This window comes from Nesoenas mayeri, assembly GCF_963082525.1.
Source record: "Nesoenas mayeri genome assembly, chromosome: 1".
Classification (NCBI taxonomy): Eukaryota; Metazoa; Chordata; class Aves; order Columbiformes; family Columbidae; genus Nesoenas; species Nesoenas mayeri.
Genome location: NC_137541.1, coordinates 40,770,668 through 40,783,308, shown reverse-complemented (window position 1 = coordinate 40,783,308; position 12,641 = coordinate 40,770,668). Strand labels below are relative to the sequence as shown.

At 53.8% G+C, this 12,641-nt stretch overlaps 1 protein-coding gene across 1 annotated transcript; it reads left to right on the top strand.

The window, feature by feature from the left end:
• Positions 1–2,862: 2,862 nt before the first annotated feature.
• Positions 2,863–12,024, top strand: PMM1 (phosphomannomutase 1; the record flags this gene model as incomplete). Its single annotated transcript, XM_080363453.1, is given in 10 exon segments — positions 2,863–2,937; positions 3,035–3,152; positions 4,064–4,140; positions 4,330–4,421; positions 6,708–6,807; positions 7,147–7,205; positions 7,207–7,291; positions 7,648–7,723; positions 11,088–11,203; positions 11,902–12,024. Coding segments are annotated over 10 exon segments (921 nt in total).
• Positions 12,025–12,641: the final 617 nt, after the last annotated feature.

Below are 12,641 nucleotides of genomic sequence, written 5' to 3'. Positions count from 1 at the left end.
GCTTTCTGCATGCTTATCAGTGGCATCAAAATGGCAAACCACGCAGTTCGCTGTTTATAGCAGTCTGTATCAGTGTCATACAGAAGAGGGCTTGGAACAGAAGGAGGCTTTAACAAAGATTCACGGTTGTGGTTATTTTGGGCTGTATTATTCAGACGTGGTGCTGGTTTGCTATCAAGTACCAGTACTAGCCACACATAAAATACCTGGGAATGCATATAAGAGGAAAGTTTTGACCTTAATGGCAGCTCTAAGCAGTGTAAGCCAGTGCTCACAGACACTTGGCTTCTAAACTTCAAACAAAATATTTGTCCTTGCTGCTAGTAACAGAGATTGTGTTCATGATGATAGCTGCTGCCTATCTGAGCAGCAACCAAGGGATCATGTTAGGAGTGGTTTCAGTGCAAAGTATTAAATAACTGAAAGAGCAGCAGCAGCCCTGTTCTCAGAGCTGACCGAGATGAAGGAAGAAGCGCAGCTGTATGCAGCTGGGCACTCTGCTGACAGGCAGACTTGTACTTGGGGAAACCATGGTGGCACAAGTCCTCACTGGCTGTGACCAAAAGGCAGTGGGGGTGCTGGGAGAGCTGTTTTGACTTGAACCGAGTTTCCAAAGCAGCATGATAAATAAGCTGGAGAAGGCACAGCAAGTAGTTCACATTTTGGAAAGCTCTCCTGCTAGCATAAACGCAGTGGCACTGTAGAAGTGCAAAAATGTGAACGCTGACCCAAATTTTAGCAGACTTCCCGATTCTGGGAAGTTCCCCAAGGTGGCACTGCTGCCTCACAGCACAGGGATGCACCTGAGCCCAGGGAGAGCAGCTCCTGCTTTTGGGATGTCCAGAGCAATGCCAATGGAAGAGGCAAGGAGGAAGGTCTCTCCCGGACAAGAAGGTGGGAGCTGCCAGGTGACAAGACCATGGGCAGATGGGGCTACAGCAAGAACCAAGTGCTGCTGCAATGCTAGGGCTGCAATAGGAGCAAAGCTGGCAGGTTCTAACAACATGCCACTTCCACCCAGACATGGGAAGTCTCATCCATGTTGTGGCTTATGAAAAATAAAAGGCTTGCATTCCTGAACCCTCGGAGTTCACCACATATCTGACCCCATGGCTGCCTTCTGAGAGTCCTGGGTGTTAGCTCATGGCTCTGCTGCATGAGGGAGCAGCTCTCTGGCTTCTGGTAGTCAAGCAACCTGAATCCATGAAGACATCTCTACTCACTCTTCAGCATGCCATGGTAGGCACACTTTGAAGTACTGATATTCTGGAGTAAGCATCCACACATTAACTGATGAGGGATATATGTAATCAGACCTATAAATTAGCATAACCCTAAACTGAACTAAAACTTCAGCACCCAATTACATACTAAGCAGCTGGGTGCTGAGAAACCATTCTGGGGGCTTCAAAGCATCTGAGAAAAAAGTCCAGCTTTCCAGAGGTGGGAGGTTGTAACCAGTGTCTGATCCAGAAGGCCTCAGAGACCATGATTTTGGATGAACATCCATGCAAGGGCAAATAACACTTGTAATGCTGATCCAAAACTGCCTGATTCACTATGTTATGGAGGCAACTCATAGAAACAGCATGGAAATAGCTGTCCTGGTGACATTAACTGGTGAACACAATGAATGCCTCCCCCAGCAAGCAGCTAAGGATGTTTTGATGAACCTTGTCTGAGGCAATGGCATAAAAGCAAATTATTAACATTGTTTCTGTGCATCCACCTTTCATTGAGTAGGAGCAGGAAAATCAAAACTATGAGTAAACCCCAAAACTTGTGAAGGTATCTGGATGTTCATTTTGAGAGGAATCTGGTGGAAAACTAGGAAAAGGGGTTGCACAATGTCCTGGAAGCAAATAATACTGAGAAAAAAACAAGCAGACCTTAAAAAAAGAGAACTTCCCCCCAGCTCAGCACGCTAAGCGTGGTCCAGGGAGAGAAGGCAAATTGATTGTGAGCAGAAATGATTGAATGTTCCACCTAGGTTGTTCTTGATCACAGAATCACAGAATGTTAGGGATTGGAAGGGACCTCGAAAGATCATCCAGTCCAATTCTCCTGCTGGAGCAGGAACACCTGGATGAGGTTACACAGGAAGGTGTCCAAGGAAGGAGACTCCAGAGCCCCCCTGGGCAGCCTGTTCCAGTGTTCTGTCACCACATATTGATATTCGAAAACAATTCAGGAATTATTATAGGAGACGCCAGCCAGGCATGCTGTCCACCATTATGTATCAGGCCAGCATAATACAGAGCCATATGAATATGATCTGACCAGATGGTCTGATTAAATCCTAAATGACTTGTGGTAACTGCTAAGCAGGTCAAAGCAAAAGTTACTGCAAGAAATAGACATGGCTTTGTGCAGAGGGGTGGAAGCTGAAAACTGCACTTCTCCAGTGAAAATATCACCTTTTAGCAGCATCCTCTTGGAAATGTGAGGTGAGGCATCGGAGTTAACCGGGACAAGGCATCCTGCTCCTCTCCCGTTCCTTAGGACACAGGAACCCCCAGAGGAGCTGAGCTTGCCAGATAGCTCAATCCAGCCCGTAAATGCAGGGGGGACACTGCAGTCACAACAGCAAACGTGAAAACACCACCCTCCCAAAATCCCAGGTCCTCCCTTAGGGCTCTAAAGCAAAGGATTTAAAGGAAGAGCTGAAGCGGGAAGCCGTTCAAGACCTGCACGTTAGGGCATCATTGAAGGGGCCTTCGGGCACATGGGGGCACGGTGGAGGGGTCCTCCGGGGCCGCCCCCCCCGTGCCGCACGCTGGTTCCCGGGAGGGCGGCGCGGCCGCCATCGCCGCCCCGGCGCGGTCCCGCCTCCCGCCCGCAGAGGCCGGCTCGGCGGCGGGGATGGCGGCGGCGGCAGCGCGGGGCCGGGTGCTGTGCCTCTTCGATGTGGACGGGACCCTGACGCCGGCTCGGCAGGTAGCAAGGCACGGGGGACACGGAGTTTTGCAGGGGGAGGGAGCCGAGGTGAGAATGACGGAGCCGGCTGTGGCCTCACACGCTGCTTCCCCTCCAGAAAATCGCGCCGGAGGTGGACGCGTTCCTGCGGGAGCTGCGGGAGAGGGTGCAGATCGGCGTGGTGGGGGGCTCGGACTACGCCAAGATAGCCGAGCAGCTGGGGGACGGGGACGAAGGTGAGATGCGGCCGACGAGGTTTCCCCGGGTGGGGGTTCTCCTGTGTCCTAAATCTGACCCTAAACCCGCCCTCGGGGCTGCCGGCCATGCCCCGGCAGGAGCCGCCGCTCCGCGCTTTCTGCCGCTGCGGAGCGCAGGCGGGGCCGGCAGGCAGGGCCGGCAGGCAGGGATGCTCCAGCCCACGCTGCCAGCTCCGGCCTCGGCTTTGTACGAGCTTCATCTGGGCTCTGACAGCTTTCCCCCCTCCCCACCACCCCCGCGCAGTGGGCAGGGGAGCCCCTTGCAAATTTTGCCTCCCTGCTGCTGGGGGTCTCCGGGGGGTGTCCTCATCGTGTTCAAACAGGGACATGGGGTAAAGAGTTGGAGGGCGAGGGGGCAGCCCCTGCTCCCTCCGCCTTGTTTTCATTCTCTGGCATGGATGCCAAGCGCAGCCGGGCTCCGAGCTCTGCCTCGGTGATGGAGGGAAACGGCGAAGTTCCCGGCTGAGGCTGATGGCTGAGTCGGCAGCTGTGTGTCTGGGTTGCAGGAGGGGCTGGAGTTAGATAACCAGTAAATGCATCACCCCAGCGCCCTGACGGTGGGAAGGGGAGGAGAGAGAGTGGAGTAGCACACACGTGGTTGAAAGCCTGACATTTTGGAGCCCTTATCTTTGTCCTGCCACTGATTCAGCCCGTGACCTCGCTCAGGTCATTTCCCCCGCGTGCGTCAGCTCTCCACCTGTGAGCAGAAGATAATCTCCTTGCCCGCTTTGTGGAGAGCCAGGCGGGTGGGTGGCCCTTTGTGGAGCACGGAAGATGTGGAAAGCGCGGTACTAAGGAACCAGGAGGATGGCTCAGTTCTGAGCCCAGTCCTTTTGGCCTCTTTTCCCAAGCACTACTCACGTTTCCTCTTTTGTTTCCTCCCTGCTCAGTTATCGATAAGTTTGACTATGTCTTCGCAGAGAACGGCACAGTGCAGTACAAGAATGGGCAGCTGGTCTCCAAGCAGGTAGGTCCAGCCATGGCTCTCATCCCCTGTGCCTGCCATGCCATGGGGAGCAGTGCCTGGCCCCACGCAGATGGGCAGCCTCTTCTCCCCAAATGCCAGATCTGAATGTTCCACTCCTCCAGGTCATGTTCTTGGGTGAGTTTCATAGAAGGTCAAGCACCTTCCTCATTCCCACTTCTCCTCCCACAGGCCATTCAGGACCACCTGGGGGAAGAGCTGCTGCAGGATCTAATCAACTTCTGTCTCAACTACATGGCGCTGCTGAAGCTGCCCAAGAAACGGTAAGGACACAAGCCCATGCAGTCGTGTTCCTGATTTCTAGGGAGCTCTGTACTTCAGGGCTTTCCTAAGAACAGCTGAGCTACTGGGCTTGTTGTGCTCCAGGTTTTATCTTAGCATCTAGAGGTCCTGTGTAGGATCATTGTCCCACTGAGCTGGGCACTGTGGGCAAATAATGGAAGAGGACCTTTGTTCTGGAGAGTCAGCACTATTTTTTAGCATAATGCCTGCTCTTTTGCCTCTTGGACTTTCCTCCCTGGTAAGCAGGGTACAGCTACTGCATGCATCTCATTTAGGACGATGGTACCATCTCGTTACTGGTCAGGGCATCAGGCATCATTGATCATATGAATTTCCAAACAGGCAAACAATGGCTCTTAAGATGGGAGGTCCAGCGCCTGAGCACACAGTTTCACTCTTTCTAAGCCTGTGTCTCTTGGTGCCAGTGGTAATAAGGCTGGCCATGCTCTGCCCCCCTCAACTGTGTCTTCCAGTCTGCTTCCTCCATGAGATCCTGCAGCCACAGGCTGAGCTGGGTCGGTACATCTCCTCTGAAGGAAGACTACGCCACTGCCAGGGAAGAAAAGAGTAGTTTTGCATTGGATCGGCTTGTCCTGTTATCACAGAAAAGAGAGAGAGGGAACAGATGGCATGGAGGTGGAAGGGGAGAGCAGAGGGACCTCTTTCAGAGGCATCCTGCAGTTAAACCAGGCTGGGTGCAGCGTCAAACCACCCCTCAGACCACAGTTTCACAAACGCTTCAAGGCAGCATGAGCCAGCAGTGCTGTTGAAAGCAGCGGCTCTGCCCTCTCCTCGTCCTGGCTGTTTGTTCCTGCTCTCCTCTCGTGTTTGTACAATGAACCCCAGCAGGAGAGCTGTCTGGTCAAAATTTAGCTGGTAAATGTTGCTAAACTGTAATCCAGATTAGTTGCCTGATCTGAGTCAGCATGTGGCAATAGGAGGACCAGTGAGAGGGGCCAGAGTGGCTCCTTGTGACAGGACTGCTGGCTGGACATTCCCCCAAAAGCGTAGGCTGGGCCCAGAACCCTCCAGGCTGTTTGGTTGCCTCATTGCTGTCTGATTGCCCAACAGCGGGGCGAAGTTTCAGCTCCCAAGTGCCTCTGTGGATTTAGGCTTATGGGATTTCCAGCAAAGCAAGGACTTTAACCCTCATGTCCCAAGTCTTGGGCTGCGGCATGAGCCAGCAAACCCTCGATGCTGCAGAGATGCTGTTCCCAGGCTTCAGGCATGGCTGCCTGTGTGTCCATTCCCCATGATGTTCTTCACTATGTTAGGAGACAGGAGGTGGAGCTTTTCCCCTAGACTCAGTGTGGTAAGCACTTTATCACAGAGAAATAGCAGAAAGGGCTGGGAGCCGCATCAGAGGATTAATGAGTGCAGGGCTCCTCAGCTGGACGTTAGAGGGTTAATGAGCTCAGGGCTCGTCAGCTGGACATAGAAGAGGATCTCCCTGCTCCAGCTAGGTTTCCACAAGTTTCAATCTATTTTCAAATCAGCAGTGCTGCCATCCCCTCGTGTTTCTGCCCCACCAGTGCTGATACCTGTCTGACCCCCAGGTGAGCTATTCCAAGGTGATAGGCAAACAGAACTGGCTGGGTTTATGACAAAGAGAAAAGAAAGGAGCAGTTTTCTGCTAGCTTAGTGCTTTGAACCAACCCACCGAGGAAGTAACAGCCTAGGGATCTCAGTGAGGGTGGCAAGCAGGGCCTTGGTCCTGTCCATGAGAGCTTAGATAAGAGTTGCAGGCAAAAGCGCAGGGAACAAACAGGAGATATGAAGGCCCTGTGGGTCCTACCTGATTTGTATCCCATGAGGAGGTTCTGATTGCTCATCAGCCTGCCACCAGACCTCAGCAGTGAGTTACACTGACCTGTTCCATCCCACTGCCCCAAGGTACTGCCAGCTTCAGCGCAACATTTCTCAAAACCCTCCAGGAATGGAGATGCCACAGTCTCATCTGGTGGTTGTTTGAGTCCAGGCAGTAGCTGTCCTTGCAGTTATTACAACGTTAGAAAATATTTCCCATCACCTCACCTAAGCTTGTTGCTTCCAGCCTCTCCCCAGGGCACACAGGAACTGTTTATTTCTCTTCTCCCACAGTCTCTTTTTATAAAACTATGACCCCCTTGTCAACCATAAGCAGAGTTGTTGATACCTGACTTGAAGCACCCATGAGCGGGCATGGCTTTTCTCCTCCTGCATGCCCCTGGAAAGGTCTGGTTTCTTTCTCCCTGCCTCAGTAACCCTGCACCCTTGCCCACCCACAGAGGAACCTTCATTGAGTTTCGCAACGGGATGCTGAACATCTCCCCCATCGGTCGGAGCTGCACGCCAGAGGAGCGAATCGAGTTCTCTGAGCTGGACAAGGTAGGCGGGCCAGACTCAGGCTGTCCATGTATTCCACTTTCGAAATCTCATCTGAAAATGTCTTTTCACGCCCCCCATTTTATTTTCATCTTCTCAGCTGTCATTTAATTAATAGCATAACTATTCATAGTAGCAAATGAGACACAGATGAATGGAGGAATTTGACTTCATTGAGGACCACCGATGTAGTAGGGTGGCCAGCAGGATTCCTTGTGGGAAGGCCCCAAGGAATAAGGCACCTATTTAACAGGGCGTCTCCTTGTTTACAGTAACCAAAGGTAGAATTGCACTGAAAACCTCAGAGAGACTTAAACTTCTCAGGTTGCACCATCCCTCCAGGCCCACAAGCTGTCTTCTCTTCCCCACTCCCCCAGCCCCAACAGAGCTGGAACCAATGGGCCTTCCAGACTGGGAGGGCCACAGCAGATCTGCTGGGCACATCTCTGGAGGGCTTGGCCCATGCCCCAGGTGGTTTCTGCCTGGAGTGGGGGAGTCTTGGCATCCAGAGACTTGTCAAGACTTCGCAGAACTTTTTCAGCAGAGCTGGAGGCTCTGGTTCATGAACTGGGCTTCTGGAAAGTTGAAGCAGTTGCACTTCATTGCCAAGGAAGGGCTGGGATCTGCTCTTCCCAGGAGCCTCCTGGAGCTGTCCTGAGCTGGTGGCCTTTTACACAGGCACAGGGCAGGACTGGTAAAAGCTGGCTAAATGTCATTATACTGGGAGCAGGTGGGAAAGGGGAACGCAATAAGCCAGAGTTGCCCATTTATGGTGGACTCCGGTAGACTGTGAACATCTAATCATTCAAACCCTCCTTCCTTCTCTCTCCTTCTTCTCCGCAGAAAGAGCGGATCCGGGAGAAGTTTGTGGCAGCCTTGCAGAGGGAGTTTGCTGGCAAAGGTCTGCGTTTCTCTCGAGGTGAGTGGAGGCGGCTTCTCTGGCTTTGCCCTCACCTCTTTATCATGTTTCCCGTAAAATGCTGGGAAAGGGAGCAGGAATCCTGGCTGCTCCTCTGGGGACCTGGAGATCCTGGTAAGAGCACAAGGAACTTCTGTTCCTGGAGAACTGCCATGGGGGTGTCACCTTGGCATTCACAGCAGGGTGACAGCAGAGAAACAGGCCTATAAGAAAGATGGGGACAGACTTTTTAGCAGGGCCTGTTAGAATAGGACAAGGGGTAATGGTTTTGAACTAAAGGAGGAGAGATTCAGGCTCGACATGAGGAAGACATTTTTTACAATGAGGGTGGTGAAACACAGGCACAGGTTGCCCAGAGAGGTGGTAGATGCTCCCTCCCTGGAAACATTCAAGGCCAGGCTGGATGGGGCTCTGAGCAACCTGATCTAGTTGAAGATGTCCCTGCTCATTGAAGGGGGGTTGGACTAGATGACCTTTGAAAGTCCCTTCCAACTCAAGCTATTCTATGATTCTATGAAAATAAATGGTGCTGCAGATTTGCCTCTCTGGGACTCAGCCATCCAGGCAGGTTTCTGTCCCATGACATTATCCCTGCCTTAATTCCAGCCAGCTCTGCAGAGCCCACCCCTGCCCAGGAGGTCTGTCCTGGCTCAAGTGTCAGCAGCAAGGTGGCCAGGAGAGCTCCAGGCACATACAGCCCTCCCTGGGAAGGGAGACAGGAGCCTCAAGCATGTCTGAGCTCTGGGGTTTGTTGGGAGGATTGGCTACGAGGGAAACATCTTCCTTGAGGAATCACTGCTGAGAGGCAGGGAGTTTGCAGCTCCATGCTGTGGCCTTCTGCAGGGCCAGTTCTTGGGGTGAAGATACGCTCTTACAGCCAGCTTCCCAAAGGCAAGGAATCAAAGGCGAGACTCGAGCAATGCTGGGAGTCTGGCCAGGACAGGGAGGAAAAGGAGGGTGTGTAAGTGGTGGGGCTGAAGCAGAGCGGTGGGTATGTGTGAGATAAGAAGGTGCCATGTGGCAGGATAGCCAAAGGGCAAGAGGGTGATGAGGCTGGGAGGCAGCAGGTGACATCCCATTCTTGCACCCAGTGTGGACCAGCACTGAGGGCCTGGCCCTCTGGTCCTGCAAGGGCTTTTCCTCCTGAGAGCCTCCCCTTGCCTTCAGCATCCTGCCAGGGGCTGCCTGCAGCACTGACACACACCATTTGTCACAGCAGACAAGGACAAAGTCCCTGCCGCCGTGTCCCTGCAGGCACGGACGACAAGAGCAGAACAATGGGCTTTTCTCCTCTGCCTTTGGGAAGCTGCCATGAAGAGCCTGGACCTGTTGTGTAAAAGCATGAAGACAAGGGGAGTTGTGGTCACCCTGCTTCTCCACAAAGAAAACGCAGGGTGTCTCAGGGCAGGCATCCAAAAACAGGGACACACGGAAATGGGGCTCTTCTGCCAAACTGGCTCCATGTGCCTTGTCCCAGGCTGTGGAGGACGCAAGTCCCAGAGGTGGTACGAGATCTCCCAGACCCGTGCTCTGCCCAGACAAGGGACAGTTCTGGCTGTCCTCCACACGACTTCTCTCTTTGATTTCCTACCCTCTCCAGCTGGCATCAGGAGCCCCTTCTTGCTGCCCAGCTTTGTTTTTTAAGCCAAAATGCAGCGAAATGCCGTGTTTTTCACAAATAAATGGCTTTGGATACAAAATCAGGAAGGAATTTAATTAGGTCGACCAAGTTTAGCTCCTGCTCTGATGCTGGCGGCTGCTGCAAGCCTGAGGGCATCCCCATCCCTGAGCTCGTAGGGTACTTGCTCCCATCCATATCACAGCATCCTGCCTGGGGCATCCTGTCTGGTGGTGAATCCTCTGCCCCGAGCTGGGCACACAGGCTCCATCCCCAGCTCCTCAGCCTCCAAGGAAGGTTGGTTTGGGATCTCCAAACCAATGGGGACACGTCATCCAGCTAGGGAGGAGAGAAGCATGGCATCAGGATGTGCACATTTGAACAGCCTCGGGGATCGGTGCCTCTGCTGCAGCAGGGACTGTGCCTGTGGGTACCTGTGGTTACCTGTCTACTCACCCGCTTCCTAAGAGATTTATGAAGAAGGAGAGCGTGAAACTCCAAGATTGCTGGTGGCCCAGTAGATTGCCTGGAGAAGTAGAGAGTCCCCTTGAAACCAAGAGGAGCAGAGACCTGAACTGGCAGGAGGATGCACATCAAAACTCAAATCCCTGTTCCTTCTGGCTCCGAGAAAGACCCAAACATCCGTGTGCCCTGAGTCGCAGGCTTGGAAGGAACCTGTCACCTGTGTTGGTGCTGGGACAAGGGTCTGACTCTGCAGCCCGTGCACACAGCGGGGTAGCTCTAGAGGACGGGGAAGGAGCTGCCTCCAGCCACCCCCAAAAGGCAGCTCAGTGCTGGGGTAAACTCTGCCTGGTCCATGAGCAAGGGCTGGGAGGTTCATTAACCATTGGTAGCTGTGGTTGTCCATGTGCACGCACACATATGCTCTCAGGGAAAGCTCCCTCACCTCTGTACGTTTGGCCCATCTGCCTTGATAACCCTCCAGGTGCTGGCAACTCGCAGTTGACTCTCCTGGCGAGAAGTGACAGGTCCAGGTCATGCCCCGATTATATTGACGTGTTTATGGTACCTCCATGGCAAGGTACTTGATCTGTGTGCAAAGTCTGCTGGGGGCCTGCAGGGCAGCCAGCTGGGACCACTGAACTGCTCAGTGCATGCGGTTTGCTTCATGTGTGCACACACATGTGAATTTTGGGGTTGTCCTATGCTGGGACAGGAGTCGGACTTGATGATCCTTGTGGATCCCTTCCAACTCAGGACATTCTATGATTCCTAGGGTGCCAGAGCCCCCAGTCCCTGTGGGGTTAAGGAGCATCAGAGCAGTGGCTGTAGAAGGGCCAGCGATGTCTGCACAGGACTCTAGGAGAGAACATGGTGCCAATCTCCAAGGACATTGTCCCCTGTTGGGACACAGAACATGCTGATGCTACCTGCAAGGCTTGACCTCAAATCTCCCCAAAAAGATGCATCTCTAGGGACTTCCCACCCCAACATCTCCCCCTGCAGCCCGCTGGTTCCAGCTTGCCTGCAGTTAGGGGAACAGTGCTGATGTCACCCCAGCCACGCTGATGTCACTCTAGCCCGTTGTCATAGGAACAGCATCTGTCACTGTCCTAGCCAAGTGCCAAAGAGGGGCACCAAGGCAGAGCAGGTGCCTGGCTGCTGTTTGGGCTGGGGGCTCCCCACAGACATCCAGCCCTTTCCCCTTTCTTGCCCATCTCAGGGTTGGGGGACACCCTGCCAGCTCCCACCATCATTGCCTGATGCCCTCCCTTCTGCTGGCAGGTGGCATGATCAGCTTTGACGTCTTCCCAGAGGGCTGGGACAAGCGCTACTGCCTCAACGTGCTCGATGATGAGAGATTTGACACCATCCACTTCTTTGGGAACGAGACCACCCCTGTGAGTATGCCCCACTCGCCCCATACATGGCCACTTTCTCGTGTGGCGGGGGAGAGATGCTCTCAAGTGATGCCTGTTTGCAGCAGGCTCGTGATGGCTGCAGGCCTGCTGGGCCGTGGGAAAATCACCCTGGATTGACTGTGCTGGGGAGCAGGTCCACCTCAGCATCACTTTCCTCCCCCCGGCACTCTTGGGAGGGGGGCAGCCACTCCTGCAGCCCTCAGGACCCAAAATATGAGCCCCTAGCACTTAGGAGAGGGCTTTTCAACAGCAGGAACAGCTTCACCTTCCCTTCAGCATGGTGGAGGATGATGCTTCCTTGCTGCTGTAGACCAGCTTGGCTATCGACTCAACTCTTTCCAGATGATGGCAATATCTGCCCCCGCAAGATGTGCACACTCACCTTCTGCTACCTTCCACAGGCAGGGCAAGGGTTAACCCCAGGCTCCTGGGCAAGTTTTGCTGGTGTAGGACCTTCCTCATCCTTTGAAGAGGGGAGGGAGCAGGGCTCCCAGCCCAGCCTCTTCTGCCTCCCTGGGCTAGCAAAGCCCTGGCAGCCTCTCCCCAGCAGGTCCCTGCCTGCCCAGCCCCAGCTCCCACCCCAGCTCTTCACAGGACAGAGCAAGATGCAGATTCATGGATGAGGGTGCTCTGTCAACACCCTGTTAACATTTTCCCTTTTTCCTGTTCCCCTGCAGGGAGGGAATGATTATGAAATCTACGATGATCCCCGCACGGTGGGACACAGCGTCCAGTCCCCCCAGGACACAGTCCAGCGATGCCGTGAAATCTTCTTTCCAGAGAGAGCAAACGAGTGCTGACTGCCAAGTCCCCGCAGCCCTGCCCCGGCCCCACTCTTTCCCCCCACCAGGAAAAGCACCTTTGTTTGAGGAATCTCCTCAGGGGTAGACAGAAAAAAAACACTTGCCAGAGGTGGTCAGGAGGTAACGCAGGTGTGTGTGCAGGAGGGGCCTTTGCTGAGCAGCTTTTCAGCGCTCCCCACCTGCGTCCGGGGCTTGTGGGACCAGACCGTCCTCACCTCCAGCAAAACTTCTCTCTGGACAGTTCGGCTTGTGGCAGGCAGTGATGCAGATGCTTTTGTGGTCGGGAAGCATTTGAAAGGGCCAGTCACACTAGCATGTGTGTGTGTCCATCCCGTGCTCCCCCACCTCTTCTTTTCCACTCTGTTTATCTTATGCAGGAGGGAACATGTGTCTCCCCTTTCTCTCCCCCTTGCCCCTGGCTGGGGAGGATGGGGCTGCTGAGGTGCTCTCACCAGAGCTGCTCTGCAGCCAGAGGCCAGGAAGGCTGTTTGTCCTGAGCTGGTGGTAGGAAGCAGTAGCTGAGACCCTGGTTCCTTGCAGTGTTGTGCATTTTAATGGAGAACATTACCATGTCCTTCACCTTGGTGCCACCCTGTGCCAGTCCCTACAGGTGA